Source organism: Pipistrellus hanaki (assembly GCF_964339955.1).
Source record: "Pipistrellus hanaki genome assembly, chromosome: 16".
Lineage (NCBI taxonomy): Eukaryota > Metazoa > Chordata > Mammalia > Chiroptera > Vespertilionidae > Pipistrellus > Pipistrellus hanaki.
Genome location: NC_140518.1, coordinates 45,715,859 through 45,737,364, shown reverse-complemented (window position 1 = coordinate 45,737,364; position 21,506 = coordinate 45,715,859). Strand labels below are relative to the sequence as shown.

The 21,506-nt window shown below is 42.2% G+C and overlaps 1 protein-coding gene across 3 annotated transcripts in view; it reads right to left on the bottom strand.

The window, feature by feature from the left end:
* Positions 1-20,422, bottom strand: part of ULK2 (unc-51 like autophagy activating kinase 2) — a 101,281-nt gene extending 80,859 nt beyond the window's left edge. For all 3 annotated transcript variants that reach the window (XM_084861425.1, XM_084861426.1, XM_084861427.1), the window contains exons 1-5: positions 19,826-20,422; positions 18,578-18,670; positions 16,543-16,584; positions 2,631-2,663; positions 2,315-2,351 (exon numbers count right to left, since the gene is read on the bottom strand). In XM_084861425.1, coding sequence (XP_084717551.1) covers positions 2,315-2,351; positions 2,631-2,663; positions 16,543-16,584; positions 18,578-18,670; positions 19,826-19,915 — 295 coding nt within the window. In that variant the 5' untranslated portion in view covers positions 19,916-20,422. The remainder of the gene's footprint in view (positions 1-2,314; positions 2,352-2,630; positions 2,664-16,542; positions 16,585-18,577; positions 18,671-19,825) is intronic.
* Between the last annotated feature and the right edge of the window lie 1,084 nt (positions 20,423-21,506).

Here is a 21,506-nt window from a genome sequence, read left to right as displayed (position 1 = left end):
ACAGAAGGAGTTTCAGAGCCTCACCTGTATTTATAATTTCTTTTCTTTAATTGTGGGGGTGGGGGATACCAGTGTTTTTTGTTTTGTTTTTTTTAAAATTGATTTCAGAGAGGAAGGGAGAGGGAGATAGGAACATTAATGATGAGAGAGAATTATTGATCGGCTGCTTCCTGCATGCCCCCCACTAGGTATCAAGCCCAAAATCCAGGCATGTGCCCTTAATAGGAATCAAGCCTGGTACCCTTCAGACTAATGCTCTATCCACCGAGCCAAACTGGCCAGCACATCAGTGTTCTTTATATTATTCTCTACACAACTTTTGATTTTCACCAGTATTTTAAGTTTTGTTGTTATTCCTCACCTGAGGATATTTTTTCCATAGATTTTTAGAGAAAATGGAAGGGATGGAGGAAAGAAGGTGGGTGGAGGTAGAGAAAGGAGGAGGAGGAGAGAGGAGAGAGAGAAAGAGAAACATTGATGTGAGAGACACATCCATTGGTTGCCTCCCACACACTCCCCAAACCTGTAACTAAGGACTTGCCTTTGACCGGGAATCGAACGCATGACCTCTTCGGTGCACAGGATGACACCCTATAACCACTGAGATACCAGCCAGAGCCAATCTCACTTTAAACTGCATTCCCTATTTACTAGGTGAAACTGAACATCTTTAATGTGTTGCTTCTCTTTTGTATACTGTACATACTTTTTGTGGGTATATCTATCAATGTCTTCGTGTTTTTACCATCAGTTCTTATGATCTATTTATGGGTTGAATTGTGAGCCTTTCACAATATTTTTGCATATTTCTCTTGCATCTCTAAGGGGTAATCAAGTAGATGCTTACCTCCACTAATATCATTTTAAAAAAACAACAAAAAAAACTTTGCACAGCCAGTGTGTCTCAAGTGGTTGAGCATCGACCTATGAACCAGAAGGTTACAGTTCTATTCCTGGTTAGGGGGGGCTGTGGGCTCGAACCCCAGTGGGGGGCATGTAAGAGCAGGCAATCAATGATTCTCTTTCATCACTGATGTTTCTATCTCTCCCTTTCTCTTTCTCTCTAAATCAATAAAAATATATTTTTTAAAAATACTTTTGAGGGGCAATGGTAAGATATGTACACATATAATACCTTAATAAAAACATTTTAATAAATAAATAAAAATTTTTAAAAAAGAAAAAAAATACTTTTGAGAAACTCAATTTGACCTGAATGCTTATCCTATATGTACACATTTTGGACACATAATTTCAAAAACGATCTAATACTAAAATCTTACTCTGTGACACAAAATATTGTCAATGTTACTTTTAATCCCTTATAACATTTTTAATTTACATAAAACATTCACATTAATCAACATATTCTTGGATTCATTCTCCCATTACAATTTTATTTTCATTATGAAAGAAACGCCAAGGGCGCAAGGTTCACTGATGGCAACCCCGGAAGAAGAGAAATCCATGTGATTTCTTTCTCTCTGGGGAAGAGGACCCGCCTCTCCAACACGGGAAGGGAGGCATACACAAAGGAAGCAGCGATACCCGAGGGTAGCGTGAGAACAAACTGTGTTAACCAGCAAAGTGACTGTAATAAACACACTGTGGACCAGTAGTTTCATTGCTGGCTTTGCCCAGTGGCCAAATATGTTTCTGCTGAATAAGTACTAAAAATGTTTTACATAAATGTTAAAGGCACGCTTTAAAATCAGAGTAGGTCCTTGGGTCACGTCACAGATTCGCTCCTACGGGTGATGTACAGCAATTTTCACCGTGAGTCGGAACCCACCCACATAAGCACCCACGTCACTCACATGGAGCACACACACAGCAGGAATGAAGTGAAACAGTAAAAAAAATTTAAAAGAATGATAATTCCTGACCTTTACTTGTGGTAAATAAATAATAAAAAACATAAAGCACATGTGTACATACATCGAAATGATGGAACTTTTTTTTTTTTAAATAAATAAATGGGAGATGGAGACGTAACCATGAAACGACTCACATGGAGTCCACCGTAACCCAAGGACTGTCTGTAAATACCCATGGCGTTTTGAAGTTATTTATTACATATTTATTACATGTTCTTACAAGCTAATATCTTTTTAAAGTATGACACTTTGTAAAACACTGTAATATGAAGGGAGAATTCTTGTGATCCGTCCACAATGTGTTAAGCAAATACACAAATATTTATTGAATATTTCTATATATAAGTGCAGAAAGCAGAGATTGCATTTCAGAAATAACTCAGAATTAAACAGATTAGAGTGCATCTTTACTGAACACTGACACACACAAAAATTACCTTGCAAATAATCTGCCAGGTCTCCACCATTGCAATACTGATACATAAAAGAAAGAGTAATTAAAATAAGGATACCAGTTCAAGATTAATTCAATCCGTTATCAATTTTAATTAAAAATTCATTTGTATATAATGTTAGTCTGAAAAACCTTAGAATAAAAAAATTTAAGACTATTTTCCTTATAAAGTGAGAGCTAAATCACTGAATCAACTTTATTAATTCAAAATTTCAAATAATTATATACTCTCAATTTTAAAGTGCATATTAATCAAAAGGAATTGAAATAAATTAAGCAGAAACTTGGATACTACTTACCTCCATCACCAGGAAGACAGAGTTGGGTAATTCCTGAAAAGTAAACAACATAAAACATCATTTAGATTAGAAAAAAAATTAAACAACATTTAAAAAGTAACTTTAACAAAAATACTATACTTGTTCATTATTAAACAAGTAAAAATAAATCACAATATCAACTAGCAAATGAAATTTTAAATCCCCACCACATTGATTTAAGCATTTCAGCTTCGAAGCCAAATCAAATTTTGCTGACACTAATATAGTCATAGAAGTTCAATTCTGCCGAAACCGGTTTGGCTCAGTGGATAGAGCGTCGGCCTGCAGACTGAAGAGTCCCAGGTTCAATTCCAGTCAAGGGCATGTACCTTGGTTGCGGGCACATCCCCAGTAGGAGGTGTGCAAGAGGCAGCTGGTCGATGATTCTCTCTCATCGATGTTTCTAACTCTCTCTCATCCTCTCTGTAAAAAATTAATAAAACATATTTAAAAAAAAAAAGAAGAAGAAGAAGTAGTAGTTCAATTCTAATCGTGGAAAGAACGGAAAAAAAACAAACTTATCTTTGGTCATGGTCATGGTTATGGTTACGATAAATTTACCATAACTATAACCATAACCAGAGTCCTCAGGGAAACACTTCTACTTTGAAGGTTCATGGTCTGGAACAATGAGTTGGTAATCCTCCCTCTAACACTAAATGCATAGCCTGGAATACATCATCCAGGATACTTCATTTTTGTTTTTCTGGTTTTTATGTTTATTTGGAGGCAATCCATTATCTGGGATTTTTTGGGAATTCTCTTGAAAACATTTCTTTACATCTTGGTAACAAACTGATTTGAGAAATTTTACCCATTCTCTCAAATTAATATAGTTCCAGTTCTGTTGCTTGGTTAAGCAATTCAATGACTGATTAACTGATGCTTCAAAAACACCTTTTACAGTGTTAATTAAATTTTAAATTGGGCTTCTGCTTCCATGTAGCTTAACTTGAGCCACTGTTCAAATGTGACTCAAGAGACTGCCCTTCCAAGTAGCACTTGGCTTCACCAAGATCCTAAATTCAAGAGTAAGGTATTCTGGGGACTCTTCCCCTCCCCATGTGGGAGTCTGTACTTGTTCTTCAATAAATCTCCACCTCTGCTATACAAAAAAAAAAAAAAAGTGTTCTATGGGAGAAGGAGCAATGGGGCAACAAGAAGCAGGTCTGGGACAGAATTCCTGAGAGTGAGGTCCACAGTGAATGATGTGGTCCTGGCTAGCCACAAAGTAACTACAGAAATTAGGAGTAAGGATTTTTACAATTTACAGTAATTTAACAAAATAACTTTATGACTGTTGAACCTAATAATAACTCTGAACTATTTGTAGGGCCTTTTACATTTCATTCTCAAAGTTCATTTTTATTGGATTTTAAGAAAGTGTCTGTTCACACAGATGGGAAATAAAAACTGGTGTCTCACAAAAGCTACTTGAGGGCACTTCTGTGCAACAAGCAGCAACACGAGGCGCCTGCCAGAGTGCGTTCACCATGCCCACCACAGGATGAGATGCCACAGGCCAAGACCTCAATTAAAATTAAGACCTACTAGAATCTCAGTGACCTAGGGTGACTTATTTTGCTTACTCCCCAGAGACCTAGATAAAAAATTAAAATACATCATGCCGAATTCTTTGACCCCTGCTTCCCAAAGGTATATGCTGTTTTGGAAGAATGGCAATGCCCTTGGCTCTCTGCGAGGGGAGGCAGGGGCAGGCTGCCAGCCTAAAACATGCCGGGCTTCCCCAGCAGAAGGGCCCGTGACTGAGAAGTCAGAAAGGAGAGAGAAGTCAGATCCCGAAAGCTAGGAGCGTAAGTCTATAAGAAATAATTAGCCCTTATCAGAAATAAAAACAAAAGTATTAGTATATTTTTGTTTTTATTCAATCATCTCCATTGTGAACTAGTGCTGATCAAATCCAGACCAAACTATACTATCAACCCTAAAAATACCAAGAATGAAATATAACTTCCAACAAAATTTCTTCTCAAATCAGTATTATTTAATCATATAATAATGCTTCATCCTAAGTGCTGAAGAGAAAACTAGGAGTTCCCAGGGGAGTCGAAATGGCAATGAAGAACTTCTGTTCATGCAGCACAAAATCCAATTTCCACTTCAGTCTTCATGATTTGGGGTTATACACAACCACTTAGCTTCCCCCGCTCAGATTGAGTCACTCATTCGATAAATAAGATGAAAAATGTGTCCATTTTTAATGAAACCAATCAAGTCATTAATAAAAAAGTGAAGTGCAAATAACGCTGGAGCACCAGGAACTTGACGAGAGGCTTGTGGGTCAGAAAAGCTGAGAAACGGGGCAAGTACACCTGTGAGCCAGAACACAGGGGGTTTTCTGAAGCTGCACACGTTTATCTTCCTTTCCTAATGTCAGGGAACCTCACTCCCAACTACTTCCTGCCCCCACACTGCCATAAAAAAATTAAACATCATGAATTTCACTTAATTATTTCCCTACTCAAACGCCTTAATAAGTTAAAAAAACAAATCTCCAAAAAGAAAAAATCTGGATACTATTGTGAATAATGTTATGCCAGTATTCCAAATTTTAGATGAAACGAATTCATTAACAACTTAAAGAAAAAGACAACTTACTAAAATCGACAATAAATAGAAAATTTGAAAAGGGCCATATTCATTAAAGAAATTAAATAATAATTTACCACCTTTCCACACAAAAATTCCCCTTGTAATTCCAATACAAATCCAAGGTTTTGTGTATGTGTGGAAATTGACAAGCTAATTCTAAAATTTATGTGGAAATGTACAATATCAAAGAATAACTAAATATAATCTAGAAAAAGAAAAGTTGGAGGAATTATACTGAAACATAGTAAGCTCCATCTTGTATAAAACTGCTGTTTCAAATCCTCTGCTATTGTTAGATAGTCCCTTGTCCTATACACTCTGTCACTTTAAGACAGTCTCTTATTCTATAAAATGACTTTTAGTTTGAATATAATAGAAAAAAATACACTTAACTGTCTGACCTTGCAAGCTAGCCATCTAACAAAACGGACTAATACCGATAATAATTCCCATATTCTTATGCCAAATGTTTGTTCTTTATGTATTCAAGATCACAAACTGTCTGTAACAATAACTCACACCGAGCTCTTTGTAATATCTGCAAACAAAGAAGCTGGAAGAGTATAAATACAGGAAACTTCCCATATGTGGTGCTCAGAGATTTGGAAGAGACACCTCCCTCTGGGCCACACACACTAAACAACTCCTAATTAATTGGCTCATTAAGGTGTCTTGTATCTCACTCGCTGATTTATGACAAAACATTTGGAGGCCCCAAGAGATAAGACACAGGTGCCTACCCGCACCTACTCTCAGATGCCTGTGATGAACAGGCTCCCCGCCAAGGTGCCAGGCCCTGAGGATCTCCAGGGGAGGTCCACCTGATGAAGTTCGGGGCCACAGAGATGCTTCTCTGAGCCAGGCAAAGGACACCTGACATGCCGCTCTATTCTTTTGGAATCACCAGAAAAAAACCTTCAGAGGTAAGAGAATTCAAATTCGATTAAAGAATTTTGAGTTCACTTTGCTGTTTGTTTGCTTGGGACTAGCCATTTTGCTACCCAGAATAAGGACTGGATGCAGTCTTAACTCTTCCAGTAGGTTCTCACTGAGATGTTGGTCAAGAATTTTGTTCTGGGGCATGGCTACCAGGAGTGCCCCAAATCCATTTGGAGAGTTGGGCAGTGTTTCAGTTATCTGCTTAGCTCCCATTCAGGTTAGTCTACTGAAATTGTGTGAATACAGATGTTTGTTTGAATTTGCATAATTATCTGTTCATTGACTGGTCTATAAATACAAGTGTGAGAGCCCCCGGAAAAGTGAAAGCTACTTTGATTTATCCTGCACTTGTGTTGATTTGTCTGGCCAAAAACGTTTGATTTATTAAAGGCTGAATGCCATGATAATCTGCAAAGGTCTTAAGCAGTGCTTCTGAGATTTATTTTTTTCAGAGATGTTTGCTCTCTATGATGGAGGAAATTAGCCTACTTAGCTAATAAAAATGTCTATCATTTGCTCTTCTCTGATTTGTGATTTTACTGTATTAGGTTGAAACTTTAAAATTCTGGGGCAGATTTAAAGGTATAAATTTGTAAAAGGCGAAAGATTTATGCGATCTGAAGAGAAACCAGAGTATTAAAAGTTTTTTGTTTTTTTTTCAAATCTTGCCTTGGAAGTCTCCGTCTGCCAAAAGAAATAAGAAATTTATACCTTTGTAAGGTGTGTAGCCTAGAGTTAAAACAAAGGCTAGTTAGGTTCCAAGATTGCTTGTAAAAAGGCAAGAAAAAAGTCTTTTCAAGTTAACTATTTGCAACAAAGTAGTAAATTTCAAAGAACAAAAGAACTTGTTATTTACGGCTTTTCTTATCTCTTTTGGAGACTTCCAAGGGCAGGTTTTGCAAAAAACAAACAAACAAACAAACAAAAAAACTCCAAAGGGTGGAGAAATTTACAAGGCCCTGCCTATGCCTGTGACATCATACCCCTGTGGGATCAGGTCTAAACCAGCAGAATGACATCCTTCTCACAATCCAGGACTACTGGCTCCCAACTGCTCACCTGCCTCTGCCTGCCAGTCTGATCACCCCCTAACCCCTCCACTGCCAGCCTGATCAATGCCTAACTGCTCCCTGGCCAGGCCAATTACCCCTAACTGCCCTCCTCTGCCGACCTGGTCACCCCTAACTGCCCTCTCCTGCCAGTCTGGTCACCCCTGTTTTCCCCTGCAGGCCTGGTCCCCCCACAACGGCCCTCCCCTGCTGACCTAATCTCCCCTAACTGCCCTCCCCTGCAGGCCTGGTTCCCACCCATTTGCCCTTTGCTGCCAGCCTCGTCCCCCCACCACTGTCCTCCCCTGCAGACCTGGTCTCCCCACAACTGCCCTGCACTGCTGGCATGGTATCCCCCAACTGCCCTCCTATGCTGGCCTGGTCACCCCTAACTGTCCTCCCCTGCCAGTCTTCACCCCTAACTATCCTCCCCTGCAAGCCTGGTCACCCCCAACTGCCCTCCCCTGCTGGCCTGGTCTCCCCTAACTACCCTCCCCTATAGGCCTGTTCCCTCCCAACGTTCTCCCCTGGCGACCTGGTCCTCCCCCAACTGCCCTCCCCTGCAGGCCTGGTCCCCCCAACTGCCCTCCTCTGCCAGCTTTGTCACCCCTTAACTGCCCTCCCCTGCTTTGCCTGATTGCCCACAACTGCCCTCCCCTGCAGACCTGGTCCCTCCTAACTACCCTCCCTTGCAGACCTGATCACCCCCAACTGCCCTCCTCTGCCAGCCCAGTCACCCCTAACTGCCCTCCCTGCTTGCCTGATCACTCACAATTTCTCTCCTCTGCAGCCCTGATCCCCCCGAACTGCCCTCGCCTGCTGGCCTGGTCACCCCCAACTATCCACAACAGCCCTCCCCGCCAGCCATCTTGTGGCAGCCATCTTGTATCCTCATGGGGGCAACCATTTTTGGTCACATGGGGCTGGCCATTTTGTGTCGTGGAGTGACGGTCAATTTGCATATTGCTCTTTTATTAGATAAAACTAGAGGCCTAATACATGAAATTCATGCAAGAGTAGATCTTCCTTCCCCTGGCTACCAGCACCAGCCTCCCTCTGGCAACCAGGGCCTGGGCTTCCCTCCAACTGCCGGCAAGCACCTGGGACCCAGGCAGCCCTGGCTTCATCTGGAAGGTCATCTGGAAGGATGTCCGGAAGGACGTCCAGTCTAATGAGCATATTACACTTTTATTATTATAGATATATCTGGAAAGAGATTTATACCCACCATCATAAAGAATTCTAGCAATTAATAACAAAAAGACAACTCAACAGGAAAACAGGCAAGAGACTTTCATAGGAATTTCAAAAAGAAGGTATTTAAATGACTCATAAACTTACAAGAGGTGTTCAAACCAGCAGTCATCAGGAAAACTCTAATTAAAATCATTATCATAATAAGTACCTCACCAAATGTTCAAAATTGTCAAGGATGTGGAGCACCTGGTGGCAGACATTTGGGAGTATAAACCAATACACTGCAGGATCTACTAAAGCTGGGCTTGCACACACCCATGATCCAAGTACTTCCAGCAAGTGAGATCCATTTCAACATGGAGGAATGGGGAGAGGGAGAAACAAAGGAGAAACCATAACAACAAGCCATTTTTATTGCTTCTTTTAGCCTCTTAAGTCAAGGAGGAACTAGGGTGGGTGGAACACAACAAGGTTCCTTCTGAAAAAGAAAAAAGAGGCTTCAGAAGAGGTACTTTATATACTGCTAAACCACTTGAATTGTTTTCCCACTTAGAGCCTATTCATTTTCTAGTTTAAAAAAATAAAGTGAATTTCAAAATAATAAATAAAATAATAATAAAGTGAATTTCAAGGAGATGGTTATCTCCAGAAGAATTCAAACATGTGGAAGTGGAGAACTACAAGGTAACAAAAGAATTAATAGCAAGAGAACTATTAAACGAAAAATTCCTGGTTCTAAAGACCCATACTGTACATTTCTCTGCTACTTTTCCTAATTCCTCCTCTAATCCTCAGTAAACTCCTATGAGGTTATCTCATAGGAAAAGAGAAATGCAACTGCAGGCCTCAAACTTACTCCTCTCAAGGTTACTTAGTACTTGGCAGCCTCATAGCATCCTAAGGGTAAATAAGATTGGATTATCATTCCCATTACACTATTACTTAGGAGGGTGATGTTAAAAAAGAAAAATAAGTGTTTTATAAGAACAGTATTCTATACTCAGGTTCCTTTATTTCGATCCAGGACTCTTCCTCTCAGATTATACTAAACCGGCAGAAAAATCTTAGAGATACAAAATATAATAGAGAAAGCCAGTTGGTTTAGAGCACATGTGTCAAACACAAGGTCCGCGGGCCAAATCCGGCCTGCCAGGCCTTGCAATGTGGCCCGCACTGCGCTGTCATCACTGCACTCCGATGTCAGTTTATGACATTGTCAGTTTATGACTGTTCAGTAAACCATTCGGCCCGCGATTTAGGCTGGATTTTAGATTTTGGCCCCTTCTCTGATTGAGTTCGACATCCCTAGTTTAGAGCATTATTCCTATACATCAAGGTTGCAGGTTCAATCCACAGTCAGGACAACGTATAAGAATCAATAAATGAATGCAAAATAAATGAAGCAACAAACTGATGTGTTTCTCTTCCTCCTCTTCCTCCTACCTCTCTCTCTCTCCCCACCCCCTCTCAAAATCAATCAAAAAAAAATTTTTTTTTAAAGAAAGCCAGATGCTAGCCTGTTTTCCCAGTGGTTAGAGCACTTGTCCACAAACTAAAGGGTCTTGGGTTAGATTCTGATCAAGGGCACATACCTGAGTTGTAGGCTCAACAGGGTCACATGTGGGAGGCAACCATCAATGTGTCTCACATCAATGTTTCTCAATGTTTCTCTCTCTCTCTCCCCTCACCTCTTCCTTCCACCCTCTCTAAAAATCAATGGAAAGCCGAAACCGGTTTGGCTCAGTGGATAGAGCATCGGCCTGTGGACTGAAAGGTCCTGGGTTCGATTCCGGTCAAGGGCATGTACCTTGGTTGCGGGCACATCCCCAGTAGGGGGTGTGCAAAAGGCAGCTGATTGGTGATTCTTTCTCATCGATGTTTCTAACTCTCTATCGCTCTCTCTTCCTCTCTGTGAAAAATCAAAAAAATATATTTATAAATAGATAAACAAATAAAAATCAATGGAAAAATATCCTCGCCTGGAGTGGTGGCCAGGGCAGGTGGAAAGCTTGGCTTCCTCAGTCACCGGGGGCAACCCTAGCCTGCTCTCTCCAGCTCTGTGGCTGCCATTTTTCTTGGGATTTATCTTCTATAATTGAAACTTTGTAGCCTGGAGTGGAGGCCTGGGCCAGCCAGGATGTGTGGAAAGCTCAGCATCCTCCGTTGCCAGCAAAACCCAAGCCTCCACTTGCTCTCTGTAGCAGCAGCCATCTTGATTGGGGCTAATTTGCATACTTGCTCTGATTGGCTGGTGGGCATGGCTGGTGGGTGTGGCTTGTTGGTATAAGGGAGTGATGGTTAATTTGCATATTACTCTTTTATTAGCTAGTATTTGGTCTATGTTCCTATTCCTGGTACGGAGCTCCTAAAACCTTTGGAATATCCAAAGTGATGTCTTTTATTATGATAATGAAGTGACTTTCAGAAAGCTAAGATTGGGGGCTGATTTCCTAGACCAGTGGTTGGCAAATCTCAGCTTGAGAGCCACATGTGGCTCTTTGGCCCCTCAGTGTGGCTCTTCCACAAAATACCATGGCCTGAAGAAGTGGTGTTTGAAGAAGTTTAAGTTTAAAAAATTTGGCTCTCAAAAGAAATTTCAATCGTTGTACTGTTGATATTTGGCTCTACTGACTAATGAGTTTGCCGACCACTATCCTAGACCAAATGTAATTAGAGGTTTGGAACTTTTAATCCCACTCCCTGACCTTCAGAGAGTAGATAGGGTTGGAGGTTGAGTGCAATTACCAATGACCAATGAATTAATCAATTGTGCCTGTATAACAAAGACTCCACAATTACCCCAAAGGAGAGCTTCCTAGAGCTTCCAGGCTAGTGAGCACACGAAGGTTCGACGGGAGTGCCGTACCCAAAAAGCACACCTTGTTTATGCATTGCTCCCATCTGGCAGTTCCCATTACAGAGGAACCTCAGTTCTCAAACTTAATCCGTTCCAGAAGGTTATTTGAGAAGCGATTTGTTAAAAAACCGAATAGCTTTTCCCTTAGAAATCATGTAAATTGAACTAATCCATTCCAGACATCCAAACAATTCCCTGTTTTAACCTTTCTTACATACAGTCCATGCCTAATGTACTATTTAATCTATAAACAAACATTTCTTAAATTTATCGAACCACCCCTACGAGCCTTAAACACATCACTTTAGCACCTGGTCCAGAGATATTTCAGGTCAGCATGCAGCATCTTTGCTGGTTCATTTAGCACTGTCCCCAAAAATGGCTGTCTCTGGCTCACTGCTTTTCACTTATACAAATCAACAAGTTTTTCTACTTCTTCAATTGTCTGTGATCAGTTTCTTTCACACTCTTAGCAACATTAGCACTCTAGTAGCCTCTTTCTGGTTTAAAATTGTGCAAATAGTTGATTTTGCCAGAAAAACAAAACAAAACATTCCCTCGTTTGCTGCCTGAGAGATGCTCTGTGTCATGCTGAGGTATCCGCTTGAAAGAGCTGTCAGGTAGAAAACCTGTTTCATTCGACAACTGAGACATTTTTTCTGTGAACAACTTGTCAAGATCCAAGTTATTTGAAATGGGAGATGTTTGAGAAATGAGTTTTTATAATAAACAGATTATCTTGTAAGTAACATGTTTCTTTGAGTTCTGTAAGCTGCTCTATCAAATTAACTGAACCCAAGGGGAGAGAGGTTGGTCAGAATTCTGGCAACAACCTGAACTTGGCCATTAGTGTCTAAAGGGTGGAGGGGCAGTCTGTAGTACTGAACCTTGAACCTGTGTGATCCGATGCTATCTCTGGGTGGATAGTGTCAGAATTAAGTTAACTGGTTGGTGGTGCTGGGGAAAAAAACCCTCTTTCGACCATCACTGACCTAAAATTTGTAAGTTGATAATGAAGCACCCACCTACTCTGAACCTGATTTGCCCATAATTCTTCAAATGTCTAAGTCCTAACTTTTTAACAGTCATTAAGAAGACATCAGCCTCTTCCGTAGTTACAGTCAAAAACAGTTTCTCAGTAATTAGAGTATTGGCCCACGGACTGAAGAGTCTCGGGTTCAATTCCAGTCAAGGGCATGCACCTCGGTTGCAGGCTCAATCCAAGGCCCGGGTTGGGGCGCATTCAGGAGGCAACTAATGGATGTGTCTCTCTCACATCCACGTTTCTCTCCCTCTTTCTCCTCGTCTCTCCCGCTCTCTCTAAAAAATCAATGGAAAAACATCCTCAGGTGAGGATTAACAATAACAACAACAACAAAAAGGAAAAAAAAAAAGTCATAGGTTCAATTCCCAGTCAGGGCTCATGTCCAGGTTTCAGACTTCAGTAGGAAGTGTGCAAAAGACAGCCTATCAATGTTTCTTTCTTCCCCCCTCTCCCTACAATAAAAACCTATTTTTAAAGAAGTTTCCTCATGCCCCTTTGCCCTAATCTCAGCTACCATTTTTCTTTCTGTGATTTCTATCACCCTAGCTGAGTTTTGTATTTTCTTGAAACTCACAAAAATAGAATCATACAGTAGCTGTATATAACTGCCTTCCTTTTCTCAACATAATGTTTGAGATTAGTGTTATTATTTGCCATAAAATACGATTTTTAAATTTTTATGTCCCTACATTTATAGTTTCTGAATGTCTTTCCTTAATTTAAAATGTCTTTCTATCTCTTAGACTATACATAGTCATCTAAATATTATTCTAAGATTGTTATTAGTTATTTTATATATTTAAGAATTTAATTCATTTGGAAATTATTTTAGAAAATGAGAATAGGGGTCCAACTTTATTTTTTCTCAGATGTCTGTTTTGCCAGCATCGTCTATTAAATGAGCCATCTTTTCTTCCCTGTGGCAAAAATTACCAAGAGATGGATATTTACCCAGATCACTGACCTTAATGTAGGTATTCCTATTGACAATACTTATCTCGTGCCAAGAATGCTCAAAGATTTGTAGCAGACATGAAACCGCGCTTCTGCTTTTCAAACTGGCCCATAGCTCTGCACTGCCCTTAGAATGAAGATCACATGTGGCCCTGTGACCCTCTCCAGCATCACCTAACACTGCTCTCCCTCACCTGCACTCCTACCACATGATCCTTCCAGTTCCCCAAACCCTGGCCTTTCCTGTCTGCTCTTCACAGGCTTCATCTGCTGGGGAAGCTTAGCTTCCCTACTTGCTCTTCCCCCACTACACAAGCCCAGCCTTCGCTCCCTCTTCCATCAAGTCTGTTTCAACATCCTTTCTCAGCTGCACAGAGCGGACTGACTGCCCTACTCCCTAACCCCCTATGTCCCTCCAGATTTCTCCTACAGGCCTCCTCCCAGCACTGTGCACACTGAGGATTAGTAACTGTGTGCTTCTTGCATCTTTCCCACTACACTGCTCTAAGTCCCACGAGGTCAAGGCCCATTTCTATTTTGTTCATACTCCTCCACATTTCCTTTCCTGGCTCAAGAAATACTGATCACAAAAGTCAGTAAGAAAAATGAACACAACTGAAGCATCCCAGCACAGCAACAGGAAAAAGTCACAAAAGAAATATGAAAAGACACATAAAACATGAAGATGGTCATTGCACTGACTTACAAAATAAAAAGAAAACCTAAGGTATTTTTCTCCTATGAAATTGTCAAAAAAGAAAACTAAAACATGGGCCATTATTGGTCAAAATAAATTGGTACAACCTTTTGGAAGGCAATATCTATATAAATAAAAGCCCAGAGACCAGTACGACCAGATCGATCAGTGGCTATGATGCACACTGCGGCAGCCAACCAGCCTGATCTGGGCCCTGACTGGCCCCAACACCTCAATCGGGGGTGGGGCCAGCAGGCCAACTGCCCGAAGCCCCTCCCCACCACTGGCCTGACCAGACCCATCCTTGCACAAATTCGTGCACCAGGCCTCTAGTAGTAATGTCTTCAATCAAGTAATCCCACATCTAGTACTATTCTCTAGGAACACATGAATAAGCAAAGATGTATGTACATGCTGTAGAGCACTATCCCTAATAGGAAAACAATAAGAAACAATGCAAATAGCCACAAAATGGTTTTAGGTAAATAAGGTTATAATTTAGCCCTGTAGTGTTATACTGAAATGAAGAAATGAGTTATACCAATTTAAACAGATAATAAAACACTCCCCACAGCACTCACATATTCTGTGCATGCAATTAAATTTTCTGTGCGTCTCAAAAATGGAAAAGTAAGAGTTAATACTTAACAATTTTATTCTAGGTAAGGACTTGTACCACTGGATGCCCGCTACCAACAGAAACTAAGACCAGTTTTACAAACAGCTCTGAGGAGAACTGACACTTCCACTGGGAATTGTGAGATGAACTTGGTTTTGACTTTAAACTTTTTTCCACTGTGTTTTTATGCTGCTTTGAATTTCTGGAATGAAGAAATGAGTTATACCAATTTAAACAGATAATAAAACACTCCCCATAGCACTCACATATTCTGTGCATGGAGTTTAAATTGCAATTTTTTAGAAAGCAATCACACTCTACAATCAAAGAACTTTAAAACTGTGCCTGCTATTTGCCCGGGTAATTTCAATTCTAGAAAGTGAATTCAAAAGAAATTCAGATATGTTCAGTAAGTATATACAATGGGCAAAAATAAGTTTATAGTTGTGATTACCCAGAGCAGTTTATTCTTGTATTATTATTAATAATTGTATTATTTTCCATATAAACAATTGTAAACCTACTTTTATTATAAATGTATTATTCTCACTGCACTTTTCTCTAATAGGAAAAACCTAAACATCTCACAACATGAGTTACATATTTTGTGATGTGGTATGACTTGATGAAAAATGACTATCTGGAGAAAAATGTACATCTAGTGCTGTCCATCTTCTCTCACCCACTAACATTAAATACACACAGAGCAAGGACTTTTACTCACTGGTTATTCCTAGTTTAGAACAATGTCTAGCATATAGTAGCCATTCAAAACCGTACAAAGTGAATGAATTTGATAATCCAAGTACAGACAGAAAAGATTCTAGCTAGAAATATAGTATAATAGAATCACATAACCCATCCATTTACTGAGATCAACTGTCCAGCAAAACAAAAGAATGACATCATGTCAGTGATGCACTGGCGGCTCTGGAATGAGAACGGATCTCACAGGGTGGATGCCACACTAGCCAAGTGTGATTGTGATATTTAAAGGGAGGATTTTTAAAATACAATATGCCCTCTAAATATAAGCCAACTACTGGCTCTGGGGCTCCACCTAGAAATATTAAGTTGCTCCAAAAATGGGCTTTTTAAAAGGATTCCCAAGGGTAATTTTGACAACACAGAAACCCTGCCTTAGAAGATAACGTCAGAAACCAGCCTTTCCACCTCTAAATAAAATGTAAATCTACATTATGCCACAATGATAATCTCAGATATATCTGGGATATGAATAAGCAGTTCCCTTTTTACTTATTTTATAATATTTCTACAATTAGCAAATTGCTTTTGCAGTAAGAAAAATGCTCTGTACATTTTTTTATTAGTCCACAATAGTCCTTCCTACATTTATTGCGAAATGCTAGGTCTGGTTTCAATGCTCCTCTGCTTGACCTTTAAAACACTACTCCTTGCCAGGACCAGTTTGGCTCAGTGGATAGAGCGTCGGCCTGCGGACTGAAAGGTCCCGGGTTCGATTCCAGTCAAGGGCATGTACCTTGGTTGCGGGTGCATCCCCAGTGAGGGGTGTGCAAGAGGCAGCTGGTCGATGTTTCTCTCTCATCGACGTTTCTAACTCTCTGTCCCTCTCAATTCCTCTCTGTGTAAAATCAATAAAATATATTTAAAAAAATAAATAAATAAAAATAAATAAATAAATAAATAAAACACTACTCCTTTAGTGTATCATCACTTGCTAAAAAGTTTACCCATGCAGCACATTGTTTATTTTATCCTATTGCTCTATGCTACTTTAAACAATGTCTTAATAAGTATATAACTCAAGTTACATATATTTTCAACAAGAATAAGGCCATTTTCAATCAAGAGTCACTTAAATGTCTAGGAAATAGAAAATAATGTAAGTTCCTTATTGACATGAAAGCTTTTTAAAAAATAAAAATCCAAAATAAGGTACCTGAACATCATAGAGTGCTACGATATTTTCATGCTGAAGTTCCTGTTAAGAAAATTAAGAATTCAAAATATTTGTATTTATTCTAATAATGTTAATATATTTCAATATGCAAATAAAAATTAATTTAAGTACACATACACATACACATGCATATATGTTATCTCTAGTATGCTACAGTTCTTTTAGATTACAACATTCAATCTACTAGACGGTAAGAAATGTGCCTCATCAAAATTTACTTGGGGCCCAAATATTTTTTCACCACTATTGTTTTTTAGACTTTTAACAAGGTATTCTCATTTACAAAATAAATGTCATAGTAAGTATGACTATTGACTTTCTGCCGGTCTCTTAAATTTAATATATAATTTCTAACAGCAATAGTGTCATGAAATTCCAAAGTGCTTCTTAAAAGCACATTATGCCTGGCCTGGTGGCTGTTAGTTGGAGCGTTGTCTTTGCACAAGAAGGGTTTCAGATTCAATTCCCGGCCAGGGCACATACCTAAGTTGAGGGTTCGAACCGTTTGGGGTGCACACAGGAGTCAGTTTCTCTCTCAAATTTTTGTTTCTTTCACTTTCTCTCTCTCCCTCCTAATTGACTTTTCTTTTTTTAGGGAAGAGAAAGAGAGACATCAATGTGCTCAGACCCAGGAATGGGACCGGCAACCTTTCAGTGCAGAGAAGACACTCAACCAACTAAGCCTCACTGACCAGGCCTTCCCCTATCTAAATCAGTAAACATATCCTCAGGTGAGGATTAAAAAAAAAAAAAGGCCCTGGCCGGTTTTCTCAGTGGTTATAGTGTTGGCCTGCAGACCGAAGGGTCTTGGATTCAATTCCCAATCAAGGGCACCTTGGTTGAAGGTTCAATCTCCAGCTCCCTTTAGAGTGTGAGTGGGAAGCAACCAATTTAAGTGTCTCTAACATAAAAGTGTTTCTCTCTCTCTCTCTCCCCCCTCCTCCTCTGACTTGTTCATTCTCTCTAAAAATTAATGGGAAAAATATCCTCACTCCTTGGGTGAAGATTTAAAAAGAAGAAGAAAAAAAAAAAAAGAAAAAAAAAAAGTCCTAGCCAGTTGGCTCAGTGGCTAGAGCGTCAATCTTCGGACCGAAGAGTCCCGGGTTTGATTCCGGTCAAGGACACATTCCTCGGTTGCAGGCTCCTCTCCAGCCTGGGCCCTGGTCAGGCTCCTGCAGCCAGGGAACCAATCAATGTGTTTCTCTCACATGGATATTTCTCTCTCTTTTTCCCTCTCTTCCAATCTCTCTAAAAATCAATGGAGGAATATCCTCAGGTGAGGATTATAAATAAATAAATAGGAAAATGTTTAAAAGAAGCATATTATTTGCAGGGAAGAAAATAAAGTGTAATTCTTTGCTCAAAGAACTGTCCAAAGCCCAGCAGTGTTGATGAAAACTGGCATTCCAGGTTCACAGCAGTCTGGGACACGCTGGGTTAAGCACACCTACACCAGCCTCTTCACTGCATCACTTTCAGGCTTTCTTCAATGAGCCACTGCTCTGAAACTCTCCAAGAAGTACTTAGTAAGGAGGACTTATCGGACCCTAGGACTCTTTTTGTCCTTAAAGCATCTCACTGGGATAACATTGCTTGTGAGTGATCTAAGGAAACTAACTTTCTTCAATTTGCAAGGAAAATAAGATTGCAAGCGCACCCAGTTCTCCAACTGTCTCAGGAGAGGGATCACCAGGAGAGGTCAGTGATGTATAAGGGAGGCCTGCTCTCTCTCCAGACAGTAAGTAACACAACAAACAGGGATAAGAATGAAAGAAATTAGGAGTTTTCACAAAAATCACTCTAAGCATTAGACAAGAACTGAAAACACCTATTTAAAAAAAAAAAAATAGCTTCCCAGTTTCAATGTTTCAAAAAACTGAGCATGCAAAAATAAGGGCAACAGGTGAAAATTCTCAAACTTGAGTCCAACTACCAAAATTAGTGTGTCAACATATATTCGTTTATTTTAAAGTAAGTTTTAACCCAGTATGAAATATCACATAAAGGAACATACCTTTAAGATTTTAATTTCCTTCCCAAGCAGTATTTGTGATTTTGACAAGTTCTTTTTATTAATACTTTTAATAGCTACCTCCCAATCAGTTTTCTGAAAAGAAAAAAAAAATAGTGTTACTTCTGGAAATTATTTAATGGAAATAATTCAATGGGGGGGAAATCTATAAGCTTAAAGATGCTTTTTAGCAAATTCATGTACAGCACTGAGGGGGGGAAAGTGGAAAAGAACCAACAACTGGAAAGTGATTTCATGACTTACAGTGTAACAGCTCATGTCCTGCAGACAGCCACTAAATGATAATACGGAGATCACACAGTAACCAGTGGTAGGTGGAAAAGAGAACAGTTTACAACCATTGAAGTTATGGAGAGTAGCGGATAATAAAAGAAGGTAGTATGTTTAACTGAAAACAGTATTTGATAGCTTGGCAGGATTAAGCCGTGTTTTAACTATTTTTTTCTTGAGTTTTAAGTGATTTTCAAAACAAATGAAAAGCAGCATTTATCACTTGATCAGATAAGCAACAAAGCCAGCCCCTTGGCAACAATCAGAACTGCCAAACCCTCTAAGATTATGTCCACTCCCGAGGTGACTTTCCAAATTCTCTAAATTCTAAAACCTTGTATGACCCTAATTTTCAAAACAGGAAAAACTTTAAAAAACAAACAAACATAAAAACAGCTGAACCTGCTTTCGTGTTTATTTGGGCTGGAAAAGGGACCGTAGAACCATCTTTCCCACTCGGACCCCGCCTGGGACAGGGGGGACCCCAGGCGCCCGTCGGGGTGTGGAGGGACCCCTGCAGGGACAGGGGGGACCGAGTTTGAGAAAGCCTGGGGCTAACGGAAAGCAGCCTGCTCTCCGCGGGGTGCGATCTCCGCCTCCCGGTGCCCAGTGCTGGCCCCGGGAGCGGGTTCACACCGAAGGTGCGTCCACCCCGCGCCGCGCGGCGCCCAGTGAGGTCGGCGAAGGCTCCCCCGGCGCCTAAGGGGCGCGCGTCCCCCGCACCGTCCGGGCGCTCGGACCCGGCGCCGACCCGCCGGCCGGGGCAGGTGGAGCGCTGCCCGGCGCCGGGGCCGCAGAACAGGCCCCGCCGGCACCTGCCAACACGCGGGCCGACGGCGCGCACAATGGCAGCGCGGTCACCCGCGGCCCCGCCCGCCGCCCTCGGGGCCCGGCCCCGCTGCGGCCGCGCGGGCGGGAGGCAGGGAGGCCCGCGGAGGCCCTTCGCCCGGCCCGGCTCACCTGGCGGTGCCGCCCCCGGAAGACCACGGCAAAGGCCCCGTGTCCCACGAGGTCCCTCTTGCTGTACTCGAAGTCGCCCACCACCTCCATGGCCGCGGCGGGGCGAGCGGCGGGATCAGCGCCGCGGGGCCGCCGGCCGGGAGCGCGCCCGCGGGCTGCGGGGTGGGGGCAGCCGCGGCCCCAGGGGCCGGCGGACGCTCATGCCGGGAGGCCGGGGCGGAACGGGAGAGGCCGCCGCGCGCGCGGGGCCGGGGTCAGCGAGGCCCGGCCCGGCCCCGGGCGCTCCTCATGAGGCCGCCGCGGCTCCCTGGCGAACGGCCCGGCGCACCCCGCCCGGACGGTCACTGGACGCCCGCGGAGCCGCGCGCGCGCCCGGGAGAGGTGCGGGGCCCGGGCCTCCCCATCGCCGGCGCGTCCCGCCGCCCCGACCCTCTCCGCGCGGGCGCCGCGCCGCCTCCGCCCTGGGACCCACACCGCCGCGCGGCCCTCGTCCCCGGCCTCACAGCGGCTCCCCGCGCGCCGCTCCCGCACGGCCCGCCGGCCTCGCGACGTCACGCGCCTGGTGACGGCGCACGCGGCCACGCGCGCTCCCTCCGCCAGGAAAAGGAGTGCGCGCTCCCCGCGGGCGGCGCCTGGGCGGTGGCTCCCGGGCGGTGGCTCCCGGCCGCCCGCGGCCTCAGGGAGGAGGGGATTCGCCGTTCCAGCCACAGGGCCCCGCGCAGCCTTGAACTCCAGCTGTCAGCGGGCCTGAAGCTGGTGCGTGCAGAGCACAGAGATCTAGGGCACAGGAGCACGTCTCCCGGTTGCTGCTGCGCCCCCTGAAACTCTTAGGAAAGGCTGGTCCTAAGGCAGTTCCATTTTTGGTGAATCTTCTGAGGTGATTCCATAATGCTTTCTCCAGTGGCTGCGCCAGTCTGCACTCCCACCAAATGCACCCTGTGCTCTTTGCAGCCAAGATTCAGAAGCAGCCCAAGCATCCATCAGCAGAGGACTGATAAAAAGTTGTGGTAACTTACACAACGGACTACTATTCAGCCCTAAAAAAGGAAATCTTACCCTTTGCCACAGCAGGGATGGACCCGGAGAGCATTATGCTAAGTGAAATAAGCGAAAGACAAGTACCACGTGATCTCATTCATATGTGGAATCTAATGTACAAAATAAACGAACAAAATAGAGGCAGACCCATAGATAGAGAGCAGACTGACAGCTGTGAAAGGAGCAACTAAGGGGGTGGACAGATTGAGCAAAAAAGAAAACTAATGGACACAGAAACAAGGTGGGGGCGGGGCAGGTAGGAGGGATTAAAGGTGACCCAGGGAGACTTGGAGTGGTAAACGCACAACCCCGTGTACAGGTGATGTGTTGTGGAGTTGTGCACTTGAAACCTGTATGATTTTGTTAACCAGTGGAACCCAAATAAATTCAATAAAAAGGGAAAAAAAGAAAAAGAAAGGAAATAGGACACAAAATAATAAAACTATTAGAAAAAGAGTCTCAAGGTCCAGACCATTCTTACTAAATGCTACTCTTGCTAAGTGTAAATGTAGCACAGTATTTTGCAGACCAGCTATAAACAGGATAAGATTGACAGGAATCCAACTTGATTAAGTAGCCAACTGCAAAGAAGACATAAACATGTGATTAACCAAGTTAAGCAATGGCTGGCTTCCTTCCCACA